The sequence below is a fragment of the Panthera pardus genome, unplaced genomic scaffold (assembly GCF_024362965.1).
Source record: "Panthera pardus isolate Hobbes unplaced genomic scaffold, ASM2436296v1 HiC_scaffold_17, whole genome shotgun sequence".
Taxonomy (NCBI): Eukaryota; Metazoa; Chordata; class Mammalia; order Carnivora; family Felidae; genus Panthera; species Panthera pardus.
This window is the reverse complement of record NW_026526732.1, coordinates 117,307,338-117,334,161: the sequence shown is the minus strand read 5'-3', so window position 1 is coordinate 117,334,161 and position 26,824 is coordinate 117,307,338. Positions and strand designations below refer to the sequence as shown.

General features: G+C 43.2%; 1 protein-coding gene across 2 annotated transcripts; it reads right to left on the bottom strand.

Annotated features, from left to right (window-relative positions):
• Nucleotides 1-828: 828 nt before the first annotated feature.
• Nucleotides 829-26,814, bottom strand: TPMT (thiopurine S-methyltransferase). Of its 2 annotated transcripts, XM_019420036.2 has the most exons (9): nucleotides 26,712-26,814; nucleotides 21,957-22,140; nucleotides 20,650-20,742; nucleotides 16,010-16,142; nucleotides 11,597-11,649; nucleotides 10,691-10,765; nucleotides 4,479-4,564; nucleotides 1,868-1,912; nucleotides 829-1,244 (listed from the first exon to the last, which is right to left on the bottom strand). In XM_019420036.2, exons 2-9 carry the CDS (start codon nucleotides 22,094-22,096, stop codon nucleotides 1,132-1,134), a joined length of 738 nt encoding a protein of 245 aa, XP_019275581.2. In that variant the 5' UTR covers nucleotides 22,097-22,140; nucleotides 26,712-26,814; the 3' UTR covers nucleotides 829-1,131. The 2 variants fall into 2 exon arrangements, with proteins under 2 accessions (XP_019275581.2, XP_019275583.2); XM_019420038.2 differs by lacking the exons at nucleotides 829-1,244; nucleotides 1,868-1,912 and adding an exon at nucleotides 4,110-4,254.
• Between the last annotated feature and the right edge of the window lie 10 nt (nucleotides 26,815-26,824).

The window sequence follows — 26,824 nt, the reverse complement described above, 5'->3', positions numbered from 1 at the left end:
CAGAGAGAGGGAGACACAGAATCTGAAACAGGCTCCAGGCTCTGAGCTGTCAGCACAGAGCCCGATGCGGGGCTCAAACTCATGGGCCGCGAGATCATGACCTGAGCCAAAGTCGGACGCTTAACCGACTGAGCCACCCGGACGCCCAAAATATGCTTAATTTTTTTTTAATGTTTATTTATTTTTGACAGAGAGAGCACGAGTTGGGAGGGGCAGAGAGAGAGCGAGACACAGAATCTGAAGGAGGCTCCAGGCTCCTAGCTGTCAGCACAGAGCCTGACGCAGGGCTCGAACCCACAGACTATGAGATCATGACCTGAGCCAAGTCGGACATTCAACCGACAGCCACCCAGGCGCCCCATAAACTATGCTGCTTGATTCTGTTATATATATAAAATTGTAGAAGGAGAAAAAAAATGTGAAAAGGGCTGCTAGGATTGAGGATAATATGAGGGCTTCCAGTAAAGCTACATTTCATATAATTTCTTGGGCCACTATTTTTTACCTTGAACCCTATTAAAGTGTTACATGGCCTCAATGGTTCTAAATTTTCATAAAGAGGGTCAATTTTTAGAAAACTCTGGAAACAATTCAATTGCTCTAAAATAATCTATATATCCTTATTCTATTTAAGCTAACATGCATTGCATTTATTTTATTTAAAAATTACTTGTTATTTTTAATTTTACGTTTATAGAATTGTTTTTTAATTTTAATTAATTTATTTTTTTAAAGATTTTATTTTTAAGTAATCTCCACGCCCAACGTGGGGCTCAAATTTACAACCCCAAGATCAAGAGTCGTGTGCTCCACTGACTGAGCAGCAGGTACCCCTTTAAAACTTTTAATTTTTAAAATTATATAAGACATGCCGATTGTAAAAAATTCTTGTAATTTCTAAGCAAAACAGGTATATTCTTTCACCATCTCATCACACTCTCCTGTATAGCTACTTTACCAGCTTATTTATATGACTTTTTTCTATAAAGTTATACATATTTCTGAGCAAAGCTCTGTTATGTGATTTGTGAACAACTTTTTCTCAAGAGCCATCCAGTATATTTTCGTGCCTTAGCATAACTATCAACTGCCCAAAAACATGTTGATATTACTTGTTTTTACTGGTCTCATTTACTTTTCCGTAAGTAGATACAACTTTTCAACAATGTAGTCAATTCCCCAACTTTTATGTCGTTCTTCAAAAACATCAACCTTCTCAAGGCAATGAATGTTGCATGTTGAACCTGAAACAAGAAAGGGGAATGAGTTTCTAAGTTGATGAAGAATGCGATAGGGAATCTTCTAAAAACACATCAAATGATTTAAAAGAAGTACTGAAGACGTTTCTTTGCCTTTGAATGACAATGGGGAAATGCTAAGAGCAAACTCTGGACTCTGAATCACCATCACTACTTACAACTCCTAAGACCTAAATTAAACATACCATCTCTCTGAAAGAATTCAGTGCCTTTAACATAACACGCCGCTTAGCTAAAAAGGCATATCACAGAGATCTGTCCCTTTTCTAGGATAAAATAGTGTTCAATAAAATGGTTTGCCATTGATTTTATACACTTCTAGACACTAATCTGGGGCGCCTGGGTGGCTCAGTGGGTTAAGCGTCTGACTCTTAATTTTGGCTCAGGTCATGATCACACAGTTGTGAGATGGAGCCCCACATCGGGCTCTGTGCTGACGAGCCAGAGCCTGCTTGGGATTCTCTCTTTGCCTGTCGCTCTCTGCCCCTCCCTCTGCTCGCATGCTCTCACAAAATAAATAAATAAATAAATATTAAAAAAATTGCTAGACACTAATAGTTACCAGGTCAAAACAGATATTGATTTTATTTAAAATATAAGTAACTTACCAAACAAGTTTTTAATTTCAGCATCTGGAACATAAAACGGTGGGCCTAGGTGAAAGAGAAACATGGTGAAGAATGATTTCCACAGATCTAATTCTAAAGAGAAATTCTCAGGGCCCGCTTCTCAGTCTGTTTCCAGTGACCTGGGTACACTTATACTATACACAACATAATTTCCCTTACATATTAACACCCAGTGCTCATCACTACAAGTGTACTCCTTACTCCCTATCACCAATTAAACCCATTCCCCCACCCACCCCCATCCAACAACCCTCAGTTTGTTCTCTATAGTTAAGAGTCTGTTTCCTGGCTTGCCTCTCTCTTTTTTTTGCCCCATATGTTTATCTGTTTTGTTTCTTAAATTCATATATAAGTGAAATCATATGGTATTTATCTTTCTCTTACTGACTTATTTCACTTAGCATAATACTCTCTGGCTCCATCCATGTTGATGCAAATGGCAAGATTTCATTCTTTTTCACAGCTGATTAATATTCCATGTGTGTGTGCGTATTCCACATCTTCTTTATCCATTCATTAGTCAATGAACATTTGGGCTATTTCTGTAATTTGGCTGTTGTTGATAATGCTGCTAGAAACAACACCGTGCACGTATCCCTTCGAATCTGTATTTTTGTATCCTTTGGGTAAATACCTAGTTGTGCAATTGCTGGATTACAGGGCTATTTTTAGGTTTTTTTTTGTTGTTTTTTTTTTTAAATTTTTTTTTTTTCAACGTTTTTTATTTATTTTTGGGACAGAGAGAGACAGAGCATGAACGGGGGAGGGGCAGAGAGAGAGGGAGACACAGAATCGGAAACAGGCTCCAGGCTCCGAGCCATCAGCCCAGAGCCTGACGCGGGGCTCGAACTCACGGACCGCGAGATCGTGACCTGGCTGAAGTCGGAGGCTTAACCGACTGCGCCACCCAGGCGCCCCTATTTTTAGTTTTTTAAGGAACTTCCATACTCTTTTCCAGAGTGGCTGCACCACTCTCATCAACAGTGCAAGAGGGTTCCCCTTTCTCTGCATCCTCGCTGACACCAGTTGTTTCTTTTTATTAATTTTAGCCATTTCTGACAGGTGTGAGGTGATATCGCATCATGGTTTTGACTTGTATTTCTCTGATGAAGAGTGATGTTGAGCACCTTTTCATGTGTCTGTTGGCCATCTGGATGTCTTTGGCAAAGTGTCTATTCATGTCTTCTGCCCATTTCTTAATTGGATTATACGTATTTTGGGTGTTAAGTTGTATCAGTTCTTTATATATTTTGTATACTAACGTTTTATCCAGTAGGTCATTTGCAAATATTTTCTCCCATTCCATAAGCCGCCTTTTGGTTTTGTTGATTGTTTCCTTCTCTGTGGTCCAGTTTCATTCTTTTGCATCCTGTCGTCCAGTTTTCGGGACTTGGGAACTTTTAAATCAGAATGAAGCTGAGGAACAAATTCCTTAGTGTTTCCTTCACCTTCTGAGTATTGATTTTCCTTGACTCCAACACTCACTCACACTGTACACACCCCTTCCACTTGCTGCAGGCCATTTACTTTTAAGGAAATTGAGCTGCTGCCCCTTTCTGAGGTGTTGTGAGTCCCACCCTCAGATAGAGCCTGTGGTGTTCTGTGCCCAGAGGCCTGGCCTTAAGCCTCCTATTCAGGAATGGAATTTAAATCAGATTAGTAGCGCTGAGGTCTGTCTCCAATAATTTCTATTTCTACCTGATTGTTCCAGACTTAATTATGGACCCTAGGTCTCATTTTTTATATTATTATTATTTTTTTACATTTATTTATTTTTGAGAGACAAAGCACAAGTGGGGGAAGGGCAGAGAGAGAATGAGACACAGAATCCGAAGCAGGTTCCAGGCTCTGAGGTGTCAGCACAGAGGCCGATGCGGGGCTCGAGCTCACAAACCATGAGATCATGACCTGAGCCAAAGTCGGATGCTTAACTGACTGAGCCACCCAGGCGCCCCCCGGGTCTCATTTTTTAAATGAGGTTTTAAGATCTGATTTACTCAAATAGAAAAAAATACTAGCATATGTAAATATTTATAAAACGTCACACTTAAAACATCACTTTTCTAAGTTTAAAACAAAGATTGTTATTCAAGAATGCAATAAATTATAAAATTTTAGAAATTAAAAAATATAGTTTAGAGATTTTTCTGCACACCTCCGACCCCCCCCCCCCCCCCCCAGTATCCTCATCCTGCCCATCTTCCTGTGAGGATGTGTCTGGGCCCCAACCCATCCCTACCACCAGGGATGACCCACATATGCTCTACCCAAAGCAGGGCAACCAATCTCTCTTCCTTCTACTCCAGAGCTCATGAGATTTCTTTTACATTAGGGCCATCCGTTCCTCCTCTCCTCTACAGTCTGAGCTGTGAATGGCAAACAAAATGGAATATGAGCGAGAAAACTTGTGGGAAGTGGAAAAAAACATTTACTGTTTCCATTAGCCCAAAGCAGACTTTTCTTCATGTATAAAAGGCAGTATTCTTCCTGTGATCTAAATCAGGAGCATATAATGCTATCCACGTCATAGAATTAAATCAGGAAAAGAGGCAACATCTTTGAAAAAAAGAAAAACAACAAAAAACTTTACCTGGATGTTTAGTGGGATCATAAGAAAGAACAGCCAAGAGGTAGCGAAACCCTTTCCTCGTTAGGGACAGCATTATATCTGTATAGCTAAAAAGAACACAGCAGAGTAAGGTGTTACATTTCTCTTGTTTTTTTTTCAAGTTTATTTATTTATTTTGAAAGAGAGAGAGAGAGAATGAATCAGCAGGCAAGAGGCAGAGAGAGAGAGAGGGAGAGAGAATCCCAAGCAGGCTCTGAACTGTCAGCACAGAGCCCAATGTGGGGCTCGATCCCATGAACCACGAGATCACGACCTGAGCCAAAATCCAGAGTCAGACACTCAAGTGACTGAGCCACATTTCTCTACAAAGGCAAAGCCTGCAGGGGGGTGAGAGGCAGGGAGGGAAATCAGGTTCACTTTCACCTACATTACTGAGTTAAATTCTTGTAAGGACTATCTGCAGTCGATTCGCATTCTAAATGTAAGAAACCGGGTCTGCAAATTACGTCACCCACCTAAGCTGGGAAACAGTGAAGCTAGGAATCAAAAGGAGGCCGGCTTCCAGGGCTCACCCGATCAGAAGATGTCACATAGAAGTGAGCAGAGGCTCTTTCTGGCCTGATGGGGTACTCGGAGGCCTGTCGATTTGGAACACATACTACGGAAGCGCTGTCAGCTCTGGGGCAGGGCCTCCCAGACCAGCTGGGTATCAGTCACCTGAGCACTTGCTGAAAAAAAGGCTGCTTGCACTCCATCCTTGGAGCCTGATCCGGTAGGGGTGGGGCTAGTGGGGGCCGGGAAGGCTGTAGTTTAACAAGATTCCAGGTGACTGGGTCCTCTCCAGGGGCATAATATGTAAGACTGTGTACAAGACAAGACAATCCCTTTCCTCTACTGAGTGGGAGAGGGACAAGACTCACAAAGAGGCAAAAATTCAAGGGAGGGTGAAATCAGAGCCCTGCAGGTACAGCATGAATGATGGGTGCTATGGGCACAGTCCTTGCCATACGTGTCCCGCCCGGGGAGCAGGGGATGCCACTGCCCAGCCGCGTCTGGTCGGTTCAGAAAGGGGGCTTGACTCAGACGGGCCCCATCGGCAGAGTGACCACAGTACAGCATGCTGAGTTGGGGCATCACGTGACTGCACTGGGGACCGGAATCGAGACACCCACAAAGGAGGTGCTGGTTAGCTGTCGTCATTGTACGGAAAGCTGGAGCTTTGGGGGGCTGTGCTGCGGTGCTGGTGCTGGGGGTTGTGGGAAGTCAGACATGTGGGAGCAGAAATGGAGCAAGCAGAGGAAGCTGAGGTCAGGTTAGGAGCACAGAGGAGAGGGGCACAGGGAGGTAGAGACACTGTGAGGGACAGGCAGACAGAGACAGACAGACTGTGCAGCTCTAAGAGAGGCCCCCTGACTCTTGGTACAGCGGTTTCTACTGGGCTTGGATATACTGTAATCCCTGTGCACAGTTCTGGGAGTATCTGGGGAGGGGATCAGCATGGGGATTAGGAGCATGCACTTTGCCAGGTGTGTGAGCATGAAGCCCAGTTCCTGCCCTTAGTGGCTAGGAAAGCTTGACAAGCTCTCAATCTCCCTATGCCTCAGTTTTGTCCTCAGTAAAATGGGGATAAGACTAGTAACTGACTCAGGGTTTTCCGAGTAGTCAGTGAGTTTATACACATGAAATGCTTGCAACATTGCCTGGGGTGTGGTAAGCACCCAGGTTAGCTTCCGTTATTCTCTTTAGTACACTCCCCCAGTTAGGGCGGGCTTGAGTGGGTCGTATGTCCTTGTAAGGAAAGCATGGGACCAAAGCAAACTTTTTTCTTTTAAAATTTTTTAAGGTTTTTATTTATTTTTGAGACAGAGAGAGAGAGAGAGAGAGAGAGAGAGAGAGAGAGAAAGCGAGCAGGGCAGAGAGAGGGAGACACAGAATCCGAAGCAGGCTCCAGGCTCCTAGCTGTCAGCACAGAGCCCGACGTGGGGCTCAAACTCACAAACTGAGATCATGACCTGAGCCCAAGTCGGACACTTAACTGAGCCACCCATGTGCCCCACTAACAGATCTTTACTTAACTTTCTGATTCTTGGTCTTAAGAAGGAAGAATTAACTTGTCATCCCCAAGAAGGGGATCAGTCAGACTGGTTTGGCAGGGTTTCTTAGGACTGACATACTTCATTCCTTTTGGAATGTGGACTTTCTCAGCCACTTTCAAGAAATTCAGAAAAATGAGAGAGAGGTACACCCCACTGATTCATGTTAGGCAGGAGACCTGGGAGCAGCCAACATCTCAGGACTTGCCTGTAGGCGGTCAAAGCAGAAAGATGCCCAGTTTAATGACAAGAATGAGATAAGGTATTAACATGTTAAGTACAAGGACCAAGATAAAGAAAAAGATCTTTCTATTGGCTGAAAGTAAGTTGTTATTCTGGTAAGAGAGGCCAGCATGTTCTCAGGTGTACTTGGAGCTGTGATATCTCTCTCTCTCTCTCTCTCTCTCTCTCTCTCTCTCACACACACACACACACACACACACACACACACACACACACACACAAGGCTGGGCTCGGAGGAAAGACAGCAGGAGAATCAGGGAACCCAAGCTAGGACTGGATTCCCTACTCAAGACTTCTACATGGGGATCTCACTACTCTTTATTAACCATGAAATAACAGTCCAGAGGCCACTTAGATGGTCTTTAAAATTTTTTTTTTTTAACGTTTTTTATTTATTTTTGAGACAGAGAGAGACAGAGCATGAACGGGGGAGGGACAGAGAGAGAGGGAGACACAGAATCGGAAGCAGGCTTCAGGCTCTGAGCCATCAGCCCAGAGCCCGACGCGGGGCTCGAACTCACGGACCGCGAGATCGTGACCTGAGCCGAAGTCGGATGCCCAACCGACTGAGCCACCCAGGCGCCCCAAGATGGTCTTTATATCTAGCTCAGAGGAGGTGATAGTGGCTGGTAGGAAACAGTGTGTTTTCTTTGCTCTGCATCTAGTTTGCTTTCATTTGTTTATTTTACAAGTATTTATTAAGCTCTGACTATGTGCTAAATATATACTCTGCCAGCCTGCGGGAAAATAACACAATGTGCATCATCTGTGCCCTCATAGTGAGCTCTGTGACTCCCAGTTCGCTCCCCACTGCCTTATGGATTTTAACCACACAAACCAAAGCCCCGAGAAGGGGAACCTCAGAGACGATGAACATCCTCAGGGCATAGAAAACACATACAAAGGCAGATGCTTAGCAGAATCAGGGTCAGTATACATATGTGGTGTATTATAAACAAAGAGGCTTCATGTGGTACTTTAAGTTGATAAAGCACACTGATGTCCCACAAGAAATGCAATGCAAACACTGGAATGTGATGCAGATGTTTGAGAGAAAGAACAGAGCTAGGAATATAAAAACGGTGAGGGCAAATACCATGATTTTTTCCGTGATTTCGCCATATATATTTAGAACACAGTAGGAACTCTGCGCATTTGTTGAATAACTGAATGACAGTAAAAGAATTGATGTGCTCAGTAAAGACCAAGGGTAAGAGATAGGCAGCCACAAGCAAATGCTAACGATGGTCCCTTAGGGAATTACAACTTTTAGGTACATGAGGAAGGGGAAGGTTCCAGAAAAGAGGTGAAGGAGGAGTGGCAAAGAAAGAGAGAGGGGAACAGAAGTGAGAATTATCGCCTAATGGGGCGCCTGGGTGGCTCAATTGGCTCAGGCCATGATTTCGCAGTGCGTGAGTTCAAGCCCTGCATCGGGCTTTGTGCTGACAGCTCAGAGCCTCAAGCCTGCTTCAGATTCTGTGTTTCCCTCTCTCTCTGCCCCTCCCTCAGTCATGCTCTGTCTCTGTAAATAAACATTATCACTGAAGGAAAATATATATTAAGAAAATGTGGCATGGTGGGGGGGCTGGCTGGCTCAGTCAGTGGAGCATGTGACTCTTGATCTCGAGATTGTGAGTTTGAACCCCATGATGGGTGTAGAGATTACTTGAAAATAAAATCTTTGCAGTTACACGGATGGAACTGGAGGGTACTATGCTAAGTGAAATTAGTCAGAGAAAGACAAATATCATATAACCTCACTCATATGAGGACTTTAAGAGACAAAACAGGGGCGCCTGGGTGGCTTGGTGGGTTAAGCGTCCGACTTCGGCTCAGGTCATGATCTCACGGTCTGTGAGTTCGAGCCCCGCGTCGGGCTCTGTGCTGACAGCTCGGAGCCTGGAGCCTGTTTCAGATTCTGTGTCTCCCTCTCTCTCTGCCCCTCCCCTGTTCATGCTCTGTCTCTCTCTGTCTCAAAAATACATAAACGTTAAAAAAAAAAATTAAAAAAAAAAAAAAGGGACAAAACAGAGGCACATAAGGGAAGGGAAGCAAAAATAATATAAAAACAGGGAGGGGGAAAAACCTCACAGGCTCTTAACTATGGAGAACAAACAGAGGATTACTGGAGGAGGTGTGTGTGTGTGGGGGGGGTGGGCTAAATGGGTAAGGGGCACTAAGGAATCTACTCCTGAAATCATTGTTGCACAATATGCTAACTAATTTGGATGTAAATTTAAAAAAAATTAATAAAAAAATAATTAAAAAAAAAAAAGAAAATGTGGCATGGTCTACTTAAAGGAGATTAGGTTTGGGGCACCTGGGTGGCTCAGTCGGTTAAGCATCTGACTTCGGCTCAGGTCATGATCTTGCAGTCCGTGAGTTCAAGCCCCGCGTCGGGCTCTGTGCTGACCACTCAGAGCCTGGAGCCTGTTTCAGATTCTGTGTCTCCCTCTCTCTGACCCTCCCCCATTCATGCTCTGTCTCTGTCTCAAAAATAAATAAACGTTAAAAAAATTTTTTTTTAATAAATTATTTTATTTCACTGATGTGCATGGAATCCTAGTCTGCCTCTAGGGGCACCTGGGGGGCTCAGTCGGTTGGGTGTTCGACTCTTGATTTCAGCTAGGGTTGTGATCTCATGGCTCCTGGAACCCAGCCCTGGCACGGGGCTTCCTGTTGACAGAGCCTGCTTGGGATTCTCTCTCTCCTTCTCTCTCTGCCCCTCCTCTGTTTATGCTCTGTCTCTCTCAAAACAAATACACTTAAAAAAAAAAAAAAAGAGTCTGCTTCTACAGGACTAAATAATTCAACATTTATATGCTATCTCCAAGTAAGCATGTGAATGATATTTGAATTGGAAAGTACATAGGAGAGGCCATTACATAGTGTGCTTTCTCATATTTTATTTTCTAATAAGACGAGGTGAGATAAGAATGGGCAATAACAAAATCTCTGACATAATAGCAGCTAATATTTAGCAGTTATGGAGAGCAGACAGGCACTTCCCACATATGTCTTTCCTTTTAACCCCCACAAGCACCCTTGCAGATAGAATAACGTAGGGATCACGAGCGTGGGCTTTGACCAAACTCCCTCGGTCAGAATTTCAATTCTGTTGTGTTTTAGCTGCCTAACTTTGCCCAAGCAACTTAATCTCTTTGTTTGTTTTTTTAATTTTTTGTAATGTTTATTTTTTCCATTTTTGAGAGAGAGAGAGAGAGAGAGGGAGAGAGAGAGAGGGAGCAAGCGAGCATGAGTGGGGGAGGGGCAGAGAGAGGGAGACACAGAATCCGAAGCAGGCTCCGGGCTCCGAGCTGTCAGCACAGAGCCTGATGCGGGGTTTGAACCCACAAACTGTGAGATCATGACCTGAGCTGAAGTCGGTTGCTTCACCGACGGAGCCACCCAGGCGCCCCAAGCAAGTTAATCTCTTTGACCATAATCTCATCTGTAAAATGGGAATAATGGTAGCATATACCCCACAGGGTTGTTTGGTAGATTCCAAGTGTTGATAGAACGTTTCCAGCAATGGCTGGCGCAGCAAGTGCCAGACAGCGGCCACCTGGTGATGTCAGTGGAGGCGGACGGGGTGGTGTCAGCAGGTGAGCTGCTCTTGTGCAGAGTAAACTGAAACCTGGTGAAGGTGAATCCTTTGATCAAGGCAACACAGCTCAGAAGGGACGGTGCCACAAGCCTTGTCCCAGGTCTGCAGGGCCAAATCCTACCCTCTCACACAAAGGGGGTTTTGCACGTAGGTCTTCTGATGCCGGACACAGTAAGCTATTTCAAAATAGTAAAAGTCTAATTTTCTGGAGCTCAGAAAAAGTACAGCGTATTAAATTAAGAAGGCCAAAAAGGAAACGCCAACATAATTAAAGAAACCAAATTACTAACCATTTACGATCGCCTGGGTTAACAGCAACTAATGCTCCTCTATCCCAGATCCTGTCGAATTTGCCAATGTTCACTCTGTCAGGAAGAAAAAGAAAGAATACAACAGCTTAAATAAGAAAAATCAAGTCTTGAACAAGATGAACAGCGCCCCCCGTGGTGCATGCTGGTACTTCGCCGGCTGTTAAGGATCTCCTGTCTGCTTTTTCAGAGCCTCCAGGGACGTGTTGATGCGGGTATGGGGAGCTCCTTCCAGTCGTAGGGGCCGGTGGCAGGAGCCTCCCCCTTCCACTCTGACCTGGGAGCACGAAGGAGGCCCCGAGAACTATGTGTGACAACAAATATCCGGGACTTTCCGGAGATGGGATGTCACCACCTTCTGCACTTCGAAATTCCTTTCTGTTACAGACCAGGTGTGAAGCAGAGACATTGTCTTGCTCTCCCTTCCTTTTCCCCTACCTGCCTAGAGTTGTAAGACTGTTTTCCATGTTCTGGAAGCTATCCAGGGACAAAGATGATCTAGTGTGCAGACACGTAGGCTGTAGCAAAAAGAACGGCAGAGCACAGATTCAAATCAATGCTACTGCAAGTAAACGGGAGGAATACAAAGACCTTCCCCCACCCAGTGCTGCCTGGCAAGCACTCAAGTTACTAAAGGTGCAGAGGTGCTGGGGCGCCTGGGTGGCTCCGTGGGTTGAGCGTCTGACTTTGGCTCAGGTCATGATCTCACGGTCCGTGAGTTCGAGCCCCGCGTCGGGCTCTGTGCTGACAGCTCAGAGCCTGGAGCCTGCTTCGGATTCTGTGTCTCTCTCTCTCTCTGACCCTCCCCCGTTCATGTTCTCTCAAATGTAAATAAACATTAAAAAGGAAATTTAGAAAAAAAAGTGCAGAGGTGGTATTCGGTCCTACCTGGGAAGATCAAAAAGGTTGCAACAGTACAGTGAAATGTTCCCTGAAGAACTCTGTAATGAAAGTCAAGGAAAAAAAAATCGGTTTAGTTAGGAGATAACTGAATGGTGAAGGAAGACAAGAGGGGCAAAGTAAAAGTGGTAGGGAGAGAATATGTAGTTAAACATGAATGTGGGGAGCCTGGGTGGCTCAGTCAGTTGGATGTCTGTCTGCCTTTGGCTTGGGTCATGATCTCACGGTTCATGAGTGTAAGCCCTATATCAGGCTCACTGCTGTCAGTATAGAGCCTGCTTCAGATCCGCTGTCCCCTTCTCTCTCTCTGCCCCTCCCCTACTCTCCTTCTCCCCCTTTCCCTCTGTCCCCTCCCCCAAAAGTAAATAAACATTAAAAAAAAAAAACATGAAGAATGTGGGGCTCCTGGGTGGCTCCGTGAGTTAAGCATCCAACTCTTGATTTCGGCTCAGGTCACGATCTCAGGGTTTGTGGGATTGAGCCCCTCATTGGGCTCTGCACTTATAGCGCAAAGCCTGCTTGGGACTCTCTCCCCGCCACCCTTCCCCTACTTGTGCTCAAGCTCTCTCTCTCTCTCAATAAATAAATAAACATTAAAAAAATGAACATGAGGGGTGCCTGGGTGGCTCAGTTGGTTAAGTGACTGACTTCAGCTCAGGTCATGATCTCATAGCTCGTGAGTTCGAGCCCTGTGTTGGGCTCTGTGCCAACAGCTCAGAGCCTGGAACCTGCTTTGGATTCTGTGTCTCCCTCTCTCTCTGCCTCTCCCCCACTCACACTCTGTGTCTCTCTCTCTGTCTCTCTCTCTCTCAGAAATAAACATTAAAAAATAATAAACATGAAGAATGGAATTGAACTGCAAATAATTTTTTTAATGGTGCTCTCATTAAAAAATGGTGCTCTCATGGTGCTTTTGTTTTTTTTTTTTAAAGACCTATATGGGTTCTTTTGGATCAACTCTAAGAGAAAAATCAGAGAGAAGTTAACCCTGAAGAATTAGTTAGCTATTATACTTTTCAGAGCTTGTTCAATCTAAACAGTATTTACTTTAGCAGACCCCTGATATTTTGACACTGTTAAAGATAAGTAAACAGGCCAACCGACTACCAGGCAGGCAGATAGAGAAAGGCCAGATTTAAAAAAAATTTTTTTAATGTTTATTTATTTTTGAGGGGGAGAGAGGGAGAGACAGAGTATGAGCAGGGGAGGGGCAGAGAGAGAGAGAGAGAGAGAGAGAGAGAGAGAGAGAGAGAGAGGGAGACACAGAATCCGAAGCAGGCTCCAGGCTCCGAGCTGTCAGCACAGAGCCCGACGCGGGGCTCGAACTCGCGGACTGTGAGATCACGACCTGAGCCGAAGTTGGACGCTTCACCGACTGAGCCACCCAGGTGCCCAGGTCAGGTATTTTTTTTTTTTTTAATTTATTTTTTAATATATGAAATTTACTGTCAAATTGGTTTCCATACAACACCCAGTGCTCATCCCAAAAGGTGCCCTCCTCAATAGGTCAGGTATTTTTAACATCATTTCATGCAAAGTGCAGTTGTGTGGACTGACCTCGCCTTCCTCGCCCTTCACCCTCACCCCCACCCCCCGAGGCTTCTCACATCCCTGGACAGCGGAGTCCACGGCATGTTACTCCCCCCTGGGCCACACCCCCAGCCCGCTCCCCTGTAATGTGAGCAGAGACATCCAGACACCGTTTCAGAGGCTGCCTCTCATTGGCCTTTCCCCGGGGCTTCAGGCAGCTCCCTGTTGTGTCTTCTGGGTTCTCACGTTCTCAGGCACACAACCAGAACAGTACAGGCCATCCTGTATTCAGCGTTTAGACCCGCGCGGCTCTGCTCCACCAGCCTGTCCTCACTGCGGTCAGAGGCTGTGCCAAATTCACACCCGCTCTCTAGAACCCGGGATAGTTCTGTCCACAAGGTGCTCAGGCAATGAGCTGATGAATGAAAGAGAGAAAAACCAGGGGTCCACAGGCAACTGTCGGATTTTATTCTGAAATGACGCACCAACGGAGGCTTACAAATAGACAAGGGTCTCTAAAGACCAGTCTGGAAGCACCGTGGGGGGCAACCCAGAGGGGTGGGCGTGTCAGCAGGGAGGACAGCCAGTGAGTCTCAACTCACTTTGAATAGTACTGATCCCCAGCCCCACCCTTAGAGTTTTGGATTTAACTGAGCTGGGCTGAACCCTCAGATGGGGAATTTTGAAAGATCCACAGACCTTTGCAAATGTGCCCCCGGGGCTGAGAACCACTGCCTGCTCCAAGACTAGTCTCTGAAATGAGTAAACCGTGGGATTCTTAGATGACTTGAGAATGGGGGTGGGGGGCAGGGAGTGGGGAGGAAGCTGTAAAATGAAGTACTATCAAGCCTCCTACTAACCCACAATTAGTTTCAGTATTTAGAAAAGAGAGTACTTTGTGAGAGACTGAATGTAACAGTGGACAATGGCCAGACCATGTAGGACTAGAGAACTTGGACCCGTGACTTCTGTGGCCGCTAGCCTGGGAAACCAAAGCACAGCCTTTGCTGCGATGATGTGTCATTGGGTTCTAGGGGTGCCTGGGTGGCTCAGTCCGTTAAGTGTCTGACTCTTGATTTTGGCTCAGGTCGTGATCTTAGGGTCGTGGGATGGAGCCCTGTGTCAGGCTCTGTGCTGAAAGCATGGAGCCTGCTCGGGATTCTGTGTGTCTCTCTTTTTCTCCCTCAGCCCTTCCTTGCTTACATGCTTTCTCTCTCTCTCTAAAAAAGTAAAACAGGGGTGCCTGGATGCCTCAGTTGCTTAAGCATCCGACTTCAGCTCAGGTCATGATCTTATGGTCCGTGGGTTCAAGCCCCACATCGGGCTCTGTACTGACAGCTCAGAGCCTGGAGCCTGCTTCAGATTCTGTGTCTTCCTCTCTCTCTCTGCCCCTCCCCACTTGCACTCTGTCTCTCTCTCTCTCAAGAATAAACATTAAAAAATTAAAAAACCAAAAAACCAAAAACCAAAAAACAGCCTCACTCATTCCCATTTGGGTGGTCTTTTATTCCCACATTATTATCCCAAGCAGACGAAGCTTTCTACTTGGCTCACTGTGGTCAGAGGACAAAGACCACTCCCAAATCCGTCATTTCTAGCCCAAACGTCGCCCGGAGACATAGAGCCATTTGCCAGCTACACCTTCACCACCGCGCAGGCCTCTTAAACTCACTTTTTAAAAAAAAGTAATCTCTAACAACCCGGAGATTAAGAGTCGAACGTTCTACCAACTGAGCCAGGCAGGGGCCCCAAACTCATCATCCTGAGAGGAAAACTCATTTGCTCTGCCCTTTGAGCTTGTTTCTCGTTTATTCTCTGCCATCCATTCCAGTCATCTGGGCTGAAAGGGCAAACTCAGCTCCCCCCTGATTCCCACTCAGTTAATCTTAAATCCTGCCAGTGTAACATCCTAAACACTGCTTTGAGCCGCCTGTTCCTCTATACGCCCTGTGGCTTTCCCGGCGCCAGCCTTCAGGAGCTCTTCCCTGGACCTCCGCACGCGGCCTCCCAGCTGGTCTCTCTGCCGGGAGGCCGCTTCCCTGACGCCACAAGGGTGGTTTGTCTCAAAAGGAAATCTGGCCGCATCAGGCTCCAACTTAAAACCCTTGCTGCACAGGATGAAGGACCAGCTTCACGGGGCATCTGAGAATGTGTACTAGACTGCCTGACCGTCACCACGCTTCAGCGAGCCCTGCGAGGCTGGGTTAGGGGACTCTCCTATCTATTCCCTTTATACCCTGTGTCGTTACACTTAGCTCTGTGTGTGACAAACAGCTTCCTCTGTGTTTCTCTTGTCAGCTAACAGATTCTTTAGGGCAGGGACTATGTTTTGATCTCTTCAATGTCCTTTGCAGGGAGTGGCACAAGAAATTCTCAGGAATGCCTGTTTATAAATAAAACTAACAAACCCAAATCAAAATCATGATTATAGATAGGCTTTGACATCAGCTATTAAAAAAAAAATTTTTTTTTGTGTGTTTGTTTTCTTGAAAGAGAGAAACAGAGCACAAGCGGGGAGGGGCAGAGAGAGAGGGAGACACAGAATCCAAAGCAGGCTCCAGGCTCTGAGCTGTCAGCACAGAGCCTGATGTGGGGCTCAAACTCACAAACTGTGAGGTCACGACCTGAGCCAAAGTTGGTCACTTAACCAACTGAGCCACCCAGGCACCCCAACATCAGCTCTTTAATACATTTGTGCACATCTAGCTATCACCTTTCAAGCCCTAGTTCTTTAAACGCTATAGTGTCCTGGTGAATCTGATAAAGTGGGGTCACGTGACATCTGTACAGTAACTTAACTTTCTCTAAGAAAAACCTTTTCCTGGGGGTGGGGCGGTACGGAAATACTTATTTACCAAAAACAAAATATACCTTGAATACTTTGGCTCCAGGAATTTCCATGATGGGCTCTTCTGAGTAAGAAAGATTCTGCTCTGTAAAAAATTCCCGAATCCCAAGCTCACTGATTTCCACACCCACTACACAGTGTCCTCGGTCCGCAAACCTGCATGAAATCATGTTATTCACACTTAAAATTTTTATTTCGGATACATTACTAAATAAAAGAGCATACGCCAATAAACATTCAGTTCCCTTAATTTTAAGGGATTAGCATAAACTCAGGTTCACAGGGTTTCACAGAACTTGTAGGGAAGTGCATCTATGTATTCTCAAGCTTAGTGGTACCTGGAATTCTGAATAATTGATTTATATGACCTTAGGAAAAAATTAAAAATTTGAAAACCTATACCTTAAAACATTGGTCTGTTACAAATGGATCTGATTAGAAGAGTTTCTTATTTAAAAGCATTCTGTGGATTAGAAATGCTTTTTAATTTCTCTAAATTAGCCCTGTCCATTAAAACTTTCTGTGATGACAGAGGGGTCTGTACCTGTATTGTCCAATCCACTGGCCACTAAGCACATTGGCTACTGGGCATTGGAGATGTGGCTAGTGTGATTTAAATTCAAATCGTCACACGTGGCTAGGAGCCATGGTACTGGGCACAGGGCTCTGTGACGTTAGCGTCCATTTCTATAATCTTACAATTTCCATTTACTTACCATCAACACTATCCAGAAACGTATCGAATTGCCATATACAAATAACTAGTGTTTTCCTTCTAAGTTGTGTAATTACAGAATTCACAGCTGTGGGATCTTGACTCCGGGGGAAACAGCCCTAGTAGCACAAATATCTAGGCACAGTACTGATTCATGTCAAATTAAACAAACACATACAGTCAGTTCTGCTATAATGCAACATAGGCATCCCTAAAAATCACTGTGCAATGCAAAATTATGCAATAAAAATCGAAAGGCTTATGGGGAAAGTGCGGGTTGGGGCACAAATAAAAAAACTTTGTCACAGTGGAACATTATTCAGCCATTTGGCACGGAGCCTGCTTGGGATTCTCTCTCTGCCCTTCCCCTGCTCATGCTGTCTCTGCCTCTCTTAAAAATAAATAAATAAACTTAAAAAAAAAAAAAAGAAATCTTGCCATTTGTGACTACATGAATGGACCTTAAGGGCATTGTGTTAAATGAATTAAGTTTAACAGAGAAAAACAAATACAGTATGGCCTCACTTATATGTAGAATCTAAAAAAAAAGAAAGAAAAAAAGGCTCATAGATTCAGGGAACAGACAGGTGGTTGCCAGAGGCAGGGGCAGAATGTAGTCAAAATGAGTGAAAGGGTCAAAATTCCCAGTTAGAAAATAAGTAAGCCATGGGGATGTAATGCATAGCATGTTATACAGTATTATAGTTAATGCCATACTGAATATTTGAAAGTTGCTGAAAGAGTGGATCTTAAAAGTCCTCATCACAAGAAAAAAAAATTCTCCCACTATGTATGGTGAGGGATGTTAACTACACTTATTGTGGAGATCATTTTGCAATATATACGAATATCAAATCATTATACACCTAAAACTAATGCCATGTTATATGTCAATCAGACCTTAATTTTTTTTTTTTTTTGAAAAGCTGTTACACATTTGCCATAACTTAACTCTGTGACTCCGGATTTTCTCAAAAATATACAGTGAAAATTTAGAAACAAACTGCATAAATAATACATAAGAAAAAAAACAACAATTCTCGTCAGTGCCACACTATTAAAAAGACAAACAGAGGGTGCCTGGCCGTCTCAGTCAGTAGAGCATGTGACTCTTGACCTTGGGGTTGTGAGTTTGAGCCCCACGTTGGGTGTAGAGATCTCCTAAAAAATAAATAACATCTTACCAAGAAAGAGAGAAAAAGAAGAAAGACAGGAAGGAACCTGATAGAAATGGTGGCGCAGTTTTACGCCTGTTATATGGTTACAAAATATGTAAATACTAGCGTGTGGCAATGTGACATGGAGAAAGACCTGAAGCTTACTCATAGAAGTGAATGTTGGAAGGGAGGCAACTTGTAAGTTATTGTGCACTGATAGAATGGGGGTGACCGGAAAGTTCTAACGACAGCTGTGGATAGGAGTGGCTCACAGCACACAGGTGAACTGAGGTGTCCGGGAACTGTGTGGGGTGTGTGCATGGGTGTGTTCTGTCCCTTCACACACAGCTGCCTGTAGTTTTCTGCTCTTCCTTCATGTTTCTTGTAGATGAAATTACACGTAAGTGAAGGTGAAATTCACGTCACGCTCAAATCGTCCCCTGATTTATCAGTGGAGTTAGAGTGAAAACAGCATTTTTGAACCGAGGTATAGCAGAATGGATTGTACCTATCGTCCACACAAGACTACCACTTTCAATGAGGTCAGAGTGTGAACTGTTTTACAGCTCTAAAATAAACATATGAATAACTGGTCTTTCATATTTCCTCCTAAATTCATAAGTTAATATACAGGGAATATTTTATTTTATTATTTATTTATATATTAAACAATTGGAAAAAAAAAGTTTTTTTACTTTTATTAAGTAGGTTCCATGACCAATGTGGGGCTTGGACTCACTACCCTGAGATCAAGAGGTGCATGCTCTACTAACTGAGCCAGAGAATTCCCAGGTGTCTCCAGGGAATTTTTTTTTTTTTAATTCTTCCTACAAAGTTATCCAAACTGGCTGTGAAGATTTTTATTTATATTTGACATATGGAAAACAAAATATAGCCTATTATAGACTGGCATAGGCTGGATTATATTGGAATATACCATCCTTAAAAAAACCTAAGAAAATGTCTTAAACATTTTATTTTAACACTTTTGGGCCTCGCCTCATAGTTATCTATTCACATCTGGTATCTGTACAGACCCTAATACACAAATTAGATACATAAATGAAAAATCTTCTAATATAATAACTTACTCGCAATTCTAACAGCTTAGTTGTGGTATTTTTTTTAATGTTTATTTATTTATTTTGGGGGGGGTGTGTGCTAACATGAGTGAGGGGAGGGGCAGAGAGAGAAGAGGACGGAATCCCAAGCAGGCTCCGCGTGGTCAGTGCAGAGCCCCACATGGGGCTTGAACTCACAGACCGTGAGATCATGACCTGAGCCAAGATCAAGAGTCAGATGCTTAACCAACTGAGCCGCCCAGGCACCCCAGTTCTGGTATTTTTGTTACACATGACTTTGGATCCAAATATCTGACAATCACATTTAATTGTCTATTTACTCATTCCATTTCCTAATCTTGTCTCAAAACCTCTGCTAGTGCTAGATGGTTAGTACTTAACCACGGGGCAATAAGACCGTCTGTTTCTAGAGTTAATGCTTTTCTTGTAAGGAGTTTCCAAAGCAACTCTTCTGGTTTAGTGAGTTGGTTGGGGATATGTCTAGTAATACAGTTTAAACATTCTCAATGTCATGGCCACACTAGAATCTTAAGCCATGTCAGCCATGTCACAGGTGCTCAGCTACTACAAGTTGAGCCTGTGGGTGTGCTGGCTGCAAGAACGCCACATCTGTACTTGAAAATCAGCTCCAAACGCATTCATGTTTTGTGGGTCAGCCACCTACATTTTTATAGGAAATGGAGCATCTTCAAGTCACTAAATTTTTCATTTACTAATCTTTTTAATACTTTAAAATTTTCTTTCCTGCCTAATGATCAAAATTCTCAACATTCAAGGTTATAAATTAAAAAAAAAATTTTTTTAATGTTTATTTATTTTTGAGAGAGAGAGAGCAGAGTGTAAGCAGGGGAGGGGCAGAGAGAGAGGGAGACATAGAATCCGAAGTAGGCTCCAGGCTCTGAGCTGTCAGCGCAGAACCCGACCTGGGGCTCGAACTCACAAACCGTCAGACCGTGACCTGAGCTGAAGTCAGACACTCAACCCACTGAGCCACCCAGGCACCCCTCAAGGTAATAAATTAATGGTACTTCTTAGCAGGTCTATGCATGATTAACGCAACTGAGTCATATATAGAAGACGATTGCCAGGTTTGTGATTTTAGGATAATCTACAGTAATAGTGGCTTGCTAATTAAAGTGAGTTCTCTCCACAGAGAATTACTTACAAGAAATACTTTCCTCATCAACAGTTTTGTAACAGATTCTTGAAAACAATTGCCTATGTGCTTGTAGTGGGAGGGGAGAGCGGAGTTGAACCGTGGGCTACATGTTGCATTGCCCAAGAGATGTAATTTGTTTTGAATTTTTCTGACCACCTCTAATCAAACTATCTAAAATTAACTCAGCCAAATTCCTAAACCACCTACAAAAATGAAACTGCACAAAGATGTCGCAGACCTAAGAGAAAAGGCTAGCCGCCTGCACGCCTTGAGACCCCACCACTGGTTCCAAATTATAATTATATTTATAGGATTATAAATAAATGATAATTTTTCTTAGAAACCCAATAAAGAAAGGCCACACCTCTGTTTCTGCTGTGTCTTACAGAGAATATTATCTCTACGAACCCAGCAGTAATAATCCACCAAAAATAAAGGATCCCTGTATATTTCCTGAGAGTGGAGCTTTTAAACCTGTATCTTTTAAAATATTCACCTAAAGTATTTGTCATCAAGTCAAGAAAGTGTGTTAATGCTCATCTGCTCTTACCATTTCATCTCAACTGCTTTTCCACAAAGAGGAAAAAATACTCTCAGAACATTCTCGCCTTTAAGGAAAGTATCCAAATGCTTCTTTAATAATCTGGGGAGAAAAAAAAAGATTTGTTTTCTTTAGCCTAATGCACAGAGGAAAGGATTACAATCACATGATGCTAAGTACTTTTCATGCACCATCTCACTTAATATTCCCTACAACTTTACAAAATAGGTAACATTCATTGTTACACTCTCCAGTTTACATAAGAAGAAAAAGAAGGTTAAATAACTTGTTTAGTCAACAGCTAGTAAGTCATCTGACATCTGACTTAACCCTGGAACTTTCCTCATTTGTAATTAAAAGTTATTTTTCTTGGTTGATAGGTTTTAAAAATTCTTTATTAATTCCCCAATGTATGCGTGTGTGTGTGTGTGTGTGTGTGAGTGAGAGAGTGAGAGTGAGTGAGAGAGAGAGAGAGAGAGAGAGAGAGAGATGGGGAGCCGCTGGACCCACTGAATTTTTCAACATTCATTTTATGAGAAGCTATCTAAATGTGTACTCACGTCTTAGACTCTGGAAAGTTTGATTCTGTAGTTAATTCCCTCTGTAGAGATGTGGCTCTTCTAAGGCCACCCACATGACAAAGATAACCCATATAATGGCTCTGGGAAGATGCCCCAACTACCACTCAGTGTACAAATACAGTGATAGTGATGATGATGATGATGTCGTCATCCCCTGGGAAGTCAGAGTAGCTGCCTAGAACAAGTCTGACCACTTTACTTAGCACTGGCCCATGATACATTGCTACTGCTTCAAAGCTTACCACTACTAACACATTGCTCAGCATCCTATTTCATGTATTAATTTTTCTCAGCTTCTTTTCCTACATACAGGAAGAAAAAGTATTATATAGATAACACTTTACATTTGAACACACGCTATTGGAAAGCAAAGTCAGAACATTGCCACCTTTCAGTATAAAGAGATACACGCGTTAATGTGGGCATCTGCCATATATATAAATGTGTATGACCAACATGCAGATGCTACAGGGGCTTAAAAAAAGATATATTTCATAAATCTCAGATGCCTTCAATTGTAAGACACCATTATCTATACCCCCTGGGAAGAGCTAACATTGCTGATAAACCTAAGACATGCCAGAGATGCGCTGTATTTCAGAGACGATAAAAGGTGAAAAACTAAAAACGTACACTTTATAATCAGTCATATATTGTGTACCTATATTATTATTTCTATTTCCAAACTCAGTTTCTGATGGAGCATTTCTCTGTTATATACCAAACATTTCTTACTGATGTCCTTGTTCTTGATGAAATCCAATTTTGCCGTCCACCCACTTTTCTCGCCATTCTTCCAGAGTTAGTACTCGGTTTTTCTGTACCTCGGTATCGGGGTACTCTTTAACATCAATTAAAGTGCTTGCATCATCCATAGTTTCTTGCACACCTTTGCCTTACAAACAGATGCCTTAAATGCCTGCAAGGAAAATATTCACAATGTTGTCATTTAAGGGCATCGCAATTCTATCGATAAATGAAATAAAAACCCATTATCCTTATTCTCTGTCTCTGCACCTCCCCTACTCACAAGCACATGGCAGTGTTCTCTCTCTCAAAATAAACTTAAAAAAAGAAAACCTATTATCGTTAGCAATATGGCTTTTAAAAATATTTCAACATCCAAGGAAAAGCCATCCAAAAGATTACTTCTCAGTGAGCCTAATTGTAGAAGCATACCTCATATTGCTTATTAGGAAGGATCTTTAAATAAACTGAATCACATCTTTAAAAAAATGCTTATTTATTTTTGAGAGAGAGGGAGAGAGAGCATGCATGCAACCACACGCATGCAGGGGAGGGACAGAGGTAGAGAGAGAGAGAATCCCAAGTAGGCTCTGTACTGTCAGCATAGAGCCAGATGCAGGGCTCAAACCCATGAAACATGAGATCATGACCTAAGCCCAAACTGGGAGCTGGATTCTTAATCGACTAAGCTACCCAGATGCCCCAATAGACATGGCCTATTTTTGATCAAACATTTGGAGTGAACATTATTATGACTAGTTAAATACTATTCACAGCTGAACCACATAGTATTCTATGATTACTTTTCTGTACAACTTTTTATTTTCTAGTTAATAGCTGTCTTCCTTTTTCATTTATATAAAATCCCTATGTACCTGTTACTAGTTCAACTCTAAGCTCTACCAATTGTCCCAATCTCCTATCAGTACACTCTCAATCTCTTATCAGATATTCTACCAATAGCATCATCTTGGAGGGGACTCTCTGGGAGCCTTCTGGCCTGAATGTTCCCTGTTCCCACTGCATAGCTAGCATTCTGGGATCACTCTTGTTCATCACCCTGAAGATCTCCTTCTCTTTTAATGATTCCCTTTCTTTTATCCTTTCTTTTCCTCTTTTTTTGGTTATTCACCCAAAAGGGTGAAGCACAACTTTCAACAGCTTTCTAAGAAAGGGTGCACAGGAGAAAAGGTTTTTGTGATTCTGCATGTACGACATGTCTTCATACTATTCCAGATCCTTGATGTATATAGTTTTGCTGGGTATAGAATTCTTGGTTAGAAATCTTTTCCTCTCACAATTTTGAAAAAAGTAGTTCCATTGTCTTCTAGCTTCCAGGGGTATTGCTTAAGTTCAAAGACATTCTGATCCTGATATTTTCCAGAAGGTCAATGTTTTGCTCTCTCTCAAGGCTCTTCTTTGACCCTAGTTTTTCCGATTTCATAATTCTGTGCCTTCTTTTGAATCTGCTTTCAACAATTTGGTTGAGTTTTTCAATCTGGAAATGTCATATCCCTCAATGCTGGAAACATTCTTGAATTATTCAGATAATAATTTATGTCCCTCTTTTGATTCTCTTTCTCTTTCTCAGACCTCTTTTATTTGGCTGTAGAGCCTCCTGACCTAGTATTGTAAATTTCTAGTATTTTTGTTCCCATTTTCCAGCTGTTCATCTTTTTGCTCTATTTTCTGAGAGACTGCCTTAATTTTTATCCTTCTACCTTTCTATTTAGTTTTTAAACAAAATTTTTTATTTGGTTTTTCTTTCCTGCTATCAAGTCTTTAATTTTCAAGAGCTCATTTTTTGTTTCTGATGTTCTTTTTATATTACTTTGTTATTTCATATATAGAATAGATGTAATATTTTCTCTTATTTATCTGCATAGTCTGCTGCTTATGAGTCACTTTTTCTGTTTTTTTGTCTTCTGTCTTTCCAACTAGTGACTTTCCTTAAATGCCTAGCAATTCTTTTTATCTGCTCATATTTAAGAGCAGTACCAAAAAGCTGATTAGATGTTTAAGTATGTGGGTGGGTTCACTGACTGTAAGCTGCACCTTAAGGATGATGTGAGTGGATTTCATTTGGAAACCTAGATGTCACTATCTTTGTCTTTTTTTGACTGGGCAGACTTTCCATAGATGGATCTGTCAGTCCCTGTGATAAGGATCAAGTTCTTGGAAGCCATGGTTCTATACTCACATAAGAAAAGGACAGAAGTGAGAGGGCCCCAGCATTCAGTTTGCGTGTGTTCAATTAATCTCCATTCTCAATATGGCACTCAAATCCCCAACTGTGTATTTGTATCTCCCTAGTGCAGAGACTCCTTACCTTCTGCAGGGAATAAACTCCCCAAGTCTGCTGGTGTGGCAAGAGACAGACACCTTGTTGCAGGGAGTTGGTAAAGGGATCTGGAGATTTAGTCTTTTCTGAACCAGAATTTCAAGTAATGCTCCTAGTTTCAACCACACTCTCCCACGTCCCAGAGGAACCTGGTGTTGCTAATTCCTGAGCATTTGGGGGATTCTATAATTCGAATGGGGTTGCTTATTGGCTTTCCCCAACACTGGTTTATAGCTTAGCTTTCTTGAGGGGTGCATGGCTGGCTCAGCTGGTAGAACATGTGACTCTTGATCTTAGGGGTTATGAGTTCAAGCCCCATGTTGGGCATGGAGCTTACTTTAAAAAAAAAAAAAAAAGAATTTAGCTTTCCTCAGTCTGCAAAATCCTTTACCACTTGTCCACCTGCAGTTTTATGGTTTTTGTCTCACCTGTCCTCCCTACCCTATTGCTGTTTTGGTGGGGTTTTAGGAAGGCGCAAAATTAGATATGTGGGTTTGATATCCCATCTCTATTCCATAAGTTGGTGTTTTCAAATAATTTTTCTTGCAGTTTCTTTTTTGCACGGGAAAAGGCACACAATGGAACTGGGGGAAAAAAAAGACACTTGAATATAACTGCAAGTCCCTCTGAACATGAGGAAAATGCCTGTCCTTTCAATGTGAACGTTGTTATACTAAGGACAATGTAACACCAATAATTCTAACATTCTAACATAATTATTTGAATCATTAGTGAAACTATTTTAGTTTGGAGTATACTCACATGCTACTATTGGTGGGTTTAATTTAATGATTTATCAATGAGAATAGTAAACATTACATAAGAGCAGGTGTTTCTGGAAAAGTTCCCTTTACTGCAAAGTTTGGTTCTAGTGTGCTTAGGATTAAGGAGAAGGCACCTCCCTTGCAACTGGGAACATAAATTCACTTCTCAGCCAATATTTGTTAACAAGTGCTTTTGCAAGGTCCTGCTGATGTCAGGAGGTGACTTTCAGTTTTCTGAGAGGTCGGGGGAAGTATCTGATTACATTGGGTACAGAAAAGCAAAAAAGAGGAGCAGTGTTGCCATCTACATTTTCAGCAAGAAACTCTGGAACCTCAGCTTGAGCTCTCATAAAGCAGTTCTCTATTTAAAACAAAAAGGAAACAGAATTTTATCATAAAACCAGGGCAATCTGGAATTGTACACTTCTATTCCTTTCACACAAACTTGAAACAAAAGTTAACATCATGTATATAACTTAACCACCTCTTAGCTGTTCTATGAGCATCTCAGTGGATCCTTGCCCACGTGCTTTTTTAGAGAAATAAAACGTTTCTTTTTATAACAAGATAAAAGTGTGAATTATAGGGTTGCCTGGGTGACTCAGTCAGTTAAGCATCCAGAGTCTTGATTTTGGGTCAGAGCATGAACGGGGGAGGGTCAGAGAGAGAGGGAGACCCAGAATCTGAAACAGGCTCCAGGCTCCGAGTGGTCAGCACAGAGCCTGAGCGGGGCTCGAACTCATGGACCGCAAGATCATGACCTGAGCCGAAGTCGGCTGCTCAACCAACTGAGCCGCCCAGGCGCCCCTCAAAAATTTTTTTTAAGAAAAGTGCAAATTATAACAGTCAGGAAAGGCAAAATTCACAATTACTCCTACCCATACACAGAAACAGATGTGCTAGTTTGGCCCCCAAGTCCTCCGTGGGTGGACTCTCAAGTCTGGTTTCCTCTCTCACCTCTTCAAAAAAAAATCTTTCTACTTTCGATTTATTTTTATTATTTTTACAGAGAGAGCTCGCATATGAGCAGGGGAGAGGGGGCAGAGGCGGAGAGAATCTTAAGCAGGCTCCAGGCTCCTGACCCGGATGCCAGGTTTCATCTCACAACCCTGGGATCATGACCTGAGCGTTAATCAAAAGTGGGCCACTCAACCCCCCTGAACCACACGGGCGCCCCCTAGATTTATTTTTAAATGTTGCTAAGTTGAAGAATAACTTCTCTAAGGTGCAAAATTTTAAGAGTATGGCTCTTAAAACATGCATACAACGGTATAACAGCCTTGGAGCAAGACAAAATCTTTACGGCACCCCAGTTCCCACCCCCCTACCCCTACCCTCACCCCTGCCCTCGCCCCCAGAGCATCACTGACCATTAAACGAGTATTTCCCTTTTCTTAAAAACTACTAATAGAGGACGGTGCTTTAGGGGCACTTTAAATCCTGGACTCAGAAAGGTTATTCACGGCGCGACCTCGTTATTCCCCAGATCCCACTCTGCTTCCTGATCCCGTTTCAGGGCGTACATTGCTGGGCTGCCCACGGTCGTCACGATGCCCCATTCCGGAATCAGACCACAGGCTCGCACCCAGCAAGGCTAGCCATTTCTCCCGCACCCTCTCCGCGCGCAACAGAGCCTACCTCGCGCGCAGCTCGCAGCCGGGACCCCGCAGCTGGCTCCCGCGCCGCCTCGTGCCCGAAGGGCCGGGACTGCGCGCCCCGCCCCCGGGCCCGCCCCCTCCCCGGAGTCCAGA

What these genes read in the sequence shown, in the direction of transcription:
- TPMT (XM_019420036.2), bottom strand. Translation starts at nt 22,096, where the DNA reads ATGGATGATGCAAGCACTTTAATTGATGTTAAAGAGTACCCCGATACC. An exon ending in CATCAAGAACAAGGACATCA is followed by an intron (nt 20,743 to 21,956) that starts GTAAGAAATGTT and finishes TTTTCTCCCCAG; the next exon opens with ATTATTAAAGAAGCATTTGG. An exon ending in AAAGCAGTTGAGATGAAATG is followed by an intron (nt 16,143 to 20,649) that starts GTAAGAGCAGAT and finishes GATTTCATGCAG; the next exon opens with GTTTGCGGACCGAGGACACT.